The sequence below is a fragment of the Sinocyclocheilus grahami genome, unplaced genomic scaffold (assembly GCF_001515645.1).
Source record: "Sinocyclocheilus grahami isolate Dianchi unplaced genomic scaffold, SAMN03320097.WGS_v1.1 scaffold303.1, whole genome shotgun sequence".
In the NCBI taxonomy this organism is placed as follows: Eukaryota; Metazoa; Chordata; class Actinopteri; order Cypriniformes; family Cyprinidae; genus Sinocyclocheilus; species Sinocyclocheilus grahami.
In genome coordinates, this window is record NW_015505482.1 from 665,903 (window position 1) to 670,921 (window position 5,019).

Genomic DNA, 5,019 nt, shown 5'->3' on the forward strand with positions numbered 1-5,019 from the left:
CCTATAATGATAAAAATCCACCCAGTGGTTTTTTTAAAAATCCCTATTTAAAAATCCTCTTTCTCAAATCAGGCTGTTCTGAGATTCCTGTCACAATGACGTAGTTCTGCACAGGTCGCTCCCACGATAGTTGATTGACACTAGCATCTTACCTTAAGACCCGCCCCGAGTGAGCTGTGAGCTGTCCGCCATTGTGTCGACTCAGGTGCCGGGGAAGACAAGAATGTCTCAGATTAAGCGATTGAGGTGTTTTTTTGTTGGATGTAATAATGAATATAGCAGTCGTCATTTACTCCTGACATCTCAGCCGCTGAAGACGCAGAGGATTAACATTACTTTCGTTTTTGAAGGGAATGCGCCGATCCCGATCTGCCTAAATGCGTCTATGTTCATGCGAATCATTCGTGATCCAGCTTCATCTACAGAAGAAGTGAGTATAAGGGTTTTTTTATGAATCTTTGCAAATAGCCTTTCCTAATAATGTGCTAGTTAGCCAGTTTGGCGGCTGAAGTTTACAGTCTGCTCGTCACCCCACGGAAGAGAGGGGCGGGGTCAGCAGAGCTCATTAGCGTTTAAAGCGACATGGACTAAAAAACAGCTTGCTGAAAACAGAGCTGTTTTTGACAGGGTAAAAATTGTGTTTTTTACATTACCACTGAGAAATTTTAACCAAAGTATGCTATAGACTTTTCATCAAGACCCTAAAGAATCATATCAACTTGTGGAAAATGGGCATCCGATGACCCCTTTAATGGTTCTAAAGGTACTGTAAAAAGTCTTCACTTTCCATTAAGCAAAGTATAATTTATTCATTTTTTTATGATTTGGGGTGAAATATGAGCCAGACATGCTCAAGGCTGGTTTTGTGAGAATGGCCCGTTTGTGTAGAACTTTTAGGACAAGAAGCCACAGTTAAGCAGATAAGTAATGCTGAGAAAGTTTCACCTATGCCGGGGATGATGTGGAACAGGTCGTTGACCTTCTTGTCGACGGCGGTAGTGATGATTTTGACCTGAGGAAAGGCGTAGGCCACAGAATGGACACCCATCTCAGCCATCAGCAGAGACACCAGCAGGATCTTATCCTCCTGAACGTCATGATCCTACACACACACACTTCATGACTGTCCCGTTCCTCCACTATACCTGTGCTTTTTATTATTGAACAGTGTGCCATTTAATTCCAAAAAAAGTCATTTCCGCCACAGAAGTTATTGCATTTAATATATAATCACAGATGTGGATGATTTAATTTTTTTAGTTCATGCATCTTCAGTGTTAGTAGATTAATTATATTTAAACTTGTGAGAGCGTGAACGATGTGTTCTCCCCCGAGGGTTTATTTTGTTAAACTTCCACCGGTGCCAAAAACGGTCATAGAAACTTATAAATACAGCTCTGTAGAATGAATATGTGAGAATGTGTAAAGTTATGTCACGCTCTATGGCTGCTGTCAGCTAGTGAGGTTTCTCTGCTACGCCTACACTGACTGACAGACAAACAAACTGGGCCGCTCTATATGCGGTGCCTGTGTAGGCGTGTGTGTCTCTGCCACTGCACACTATCAGTGTGCTGTGCGGGGAAAAAAGGCTCAAATGCAGACTTACAAGTAAAACTCTGATGGCCATCATGGCTGCGGCTCCGGTGGACACAGTGCAGTCCATCAGAATCACGTGATCCTCGCTGATGTCTTTGGGCAGACGCAAATAGTGCAACTAGTGCACCACAAAATCAGACTTTAGCACGGCTTTTTACTTAACTTTAGATAGTCCTGAGGTTAATTACAGATTTAAAATAATAAAAAAAATAGTTGAATAGCCATGATACTGTTTTTGACATTAAATCTTTGCATAGCTATGACAGGAAACACTAACAATGCCTTGGAAGAAAAAAAAAGTTAATCTCAAAAAATAAAGCATATACATAAACTCAAAAAGAAATGAAGCAGTTACTGAATAACATTTGTCCTATTCTGTGTCCTAAACCCCTGCAACATTGGTGTCTCATATTTTAGAGGAGTCATTGCAATTTATGAAAGATATCAATTAAATCTGTATGTGGGTGTGCGTGTGAAAATATTCAGATGTATCCCCCTTTGCAATCGTTAACATTTTCATAAGTAATTGTAATTTAATTACACATTTTTTTCTCACAGATTACAGTTACATTTTTGTAATAACGTAACTGTTACATGTAACTAGTTACTCCCCAGCACTGATTGTTGTGAAGAACAGAAAGATATGAGTAAGACTAAAGCACTGCTGCAGACAGATTTCGTATTTTCACTGTCTTATACAATCTTATACAAATCTTCATATTCCACTACACTAATCACACATTTAGTTTTCTTTCCTAGAAAATAAACTAAATATGTCAACTATGAATAAATTGAGATTTGAATTTGATTTAATTTGAATTATTTAATTGACTGCAAATCCAAAATATTAAATAAAAAAAATGAAATCAAAATGTTAAATTAAAAAAAAACTTTAATAAAAGAAAAAAAACCCAGATACTACACTTTAAAGCAGCAAAAAGAAAAAAAGGAAAAAAAAGAAATGTTATAAACTATAAAATACCTATAAATTGTGAAATAACACAAAATACTGTGACACTGAAATGTCTTGCTCAGAAAACGTTTAACAATAATCTTTAAAATAAAACACTTTAAATATATAAACAAATGGTAACACTTTAGTTTGGGGACCAATTCTCACTATTAACTAATGTGACGAGTGGGGGCGGGGCCGAGAGCCGTGGGAACGGAGCGAGGCTGGTGAAGTAATTAATAATGAGCGACACCTACACCACTCACCGGTCTCGAGTCCCACGGAAGAGCTCCGGAAGGATAAAAGGAGGAGTGACGAGTCAACAGTGAAAGACGAGAGAGGACCAGGCCTGGACTTTATTTTGTGTTTTGTGTGCGGCAGTCGTCCGCGAGGGGCTGCCGCTTTACTTCCATTTTGTGTTTGTTTATGTTATTAAAGTATTTAAATGTTCGCCGGTTCCCGCCTCCTTCTTCCCGACCTACGAACGTTGTTACAACTAATAACTATAACGTTTGCCTCAAACTCTTAATTTGCTGCTTATTAGAAGTTGTTAAGTTTAGGTATGGGGTCAGATTAAGGGATCTAAAATATGGTCATGCAGAATAAGGTATTAATATGCGCTTTATAAGTAATAATAAACAGCTGATATGCTAGTAATATGCAGCTAATAAGCAACTAGTTAATAGTGAGAATTGGCCCCTAAACTAAAGTGCTACCAAATGAATAAATACATTTAAAATTGACTTCATCTGACTTGATCTGATGTGTGTAAATTCTGGGGGGGTAGTAAGAGCAGAAAGGGGCGTTACCTCAGGCTCTCCTGTGTCCTGATTGGTCTGGATGAGGATTTTGCCAATGCGGACGTCTTTGCACACGGCCCTAAGTGCGGGCTCCATGGTCTCTCCCGCCCTGAGAATCGACACACCCGTAATCTGCTCAAAACAAAGAAGAGGGAGAGTCTAAACTTTTCTACACCACACAGAACAAAGACATTTTTGTATGACAAAGAAAATCGCCAAACAAGCAGATTGATTAGGCTGAACCACCAAGAGATTGTCCAAAAAGACATTTTCCGTGGCACATTATTTTCTTACCCCCTTCCCATGAAATGTTCGGCCCTCGTAATCTTCTCCTTGTGGGGTCTGAACAATGTGAACCTGCAGCAGATAACAGACAAACTGTAACGTCAAGCTTTTTTTGTCCAGGCATATCATTCATATGCAGCTAAACTGATCTTCCTCTCTGATTAAAAGCCACAGTAAAATGTCAGCAGCAACATCATGAAGCTCACTAGCTCACTGCACTTTTCCTGTGAGTGTTTTAAGTGTAAAGGTCGCTGTTTTGCTGCTGCGCGTTGCTAAGCCGATTTCTATCATGCTGAGTTTGTTAGTCTGAGTTTCCACTGCGGTGGACAAGCGAGACAAGTTTCCATGTTCAAGACGAGGCCTCCATGCCCACACGCTCAAATCCGTTTGCGTGTCGTTATTAGGTCGATCTAAAGATTCCTCATCAATCCCTTCATCTTCACTTGGTCTGTAACTCTTTTCTCACCTGAGAGGGAAGGAAGGACAGCGCTCTCTCGATGAGGAGCCGCATTAACCTCTTAGAGTAGAAGATGAACTCATCTCGACTGGTCTCTTTATTTCTGCAACACAAGCGCGAACGATACATTTACTTACTAAAATGACAAAACAGTTGTGCGTTTATTCACATTCAAAAAAATCAAAATAAGATTTTTTTTTTTTACCTTTAAACTTTTTATTCAAAATACATTACATAATATATATTTAAATTTATTACAATTATTAATATATATTTTTTGAAGTTTTACTAGTTAATCTAAAATAGTTAATCAGACATTTAAGACCATATATAGTAGGACTTCCCCTATTTTAGCATGCAATAGCCGTTAGTTTACGTTACAGCCTGGCATAACCTCGCACAGCCTGTGACGTGGACGAAAGCAATGAAAAAAACTTTCAAAATGAGTGCATTTCAGCCACTGGTAGTTGGTCACAGGTAGTATGAGCGGGAGGGACAATTTCCACCCAATAATGGGTCACTGGTATGTTCAGAGAGGGTGAGGGGAAAATAAGAAAAAAGAAAGAAAGAAAGATAGATCTAAAAAAAAAAAAATCCTAAATAAAAAACTAAAATTAAACCAAGCAAAAACAAAACTAATCAAAACAACAAATACAAAAACAATCATAAAACATAATAAAAAAACAGAAAACAAAACTATGCTAAAAAAATTAAACAAAATAAACAAAACAAAACAAAAACTACAGAACAAAACCAACCCAAAATGAAAACTAAACTAAAAAAAAAACTGAACAAAAAAACCAAACAATGCATCCAAACAAACAAACAAAAAATAAATAAATCAAGAAATCAAGAAACAAAGCTAAGCTTAAAAATCTAAGCAAAAAAAAAAAAAAAAACTAAAAGAACATCACAGGGAATGATGTTAC

The 5,019-nt window shown here is 37.8% G+C and overlaps 1 protein-coding gene across 1 annotated transcript in view; it reads right to left on the bottom strand.

Moving 5' to 3' along the window:
- The window catches only part of uckl1b (uridine-cytidine kinase 1-like 1b), a 40,778-nt gene that overhangs the window by 7,570 nt on the left and 28,189 nt on the right, over positions 1–5,019 (bottom strand). The window contains exons 9-13 of the mRNA XM_016293470.1: positions 4,100–4,217; positions 3,643–3,705; positions 3,358–3,480; positions 1,607–1,714; positions 946–1,102 (exon numbers count right to left, since the gene is read on the bottom strand). Of these exons, the coding sequence (XP_016148956.1) occupies positions 946–1,102; positions 1,607–1,714; positions 3,358–3,480; positions 3,643–3,705; positions 4,100–4,217 (569 nt within the window). The remainder of the gene's footprint in view (positions 1–945; positions 1,103–1,606; positions 1,715–3,357; positions 3,481–3,642; positions 3,706–4,099; positions 4,218–5,019) is intronic.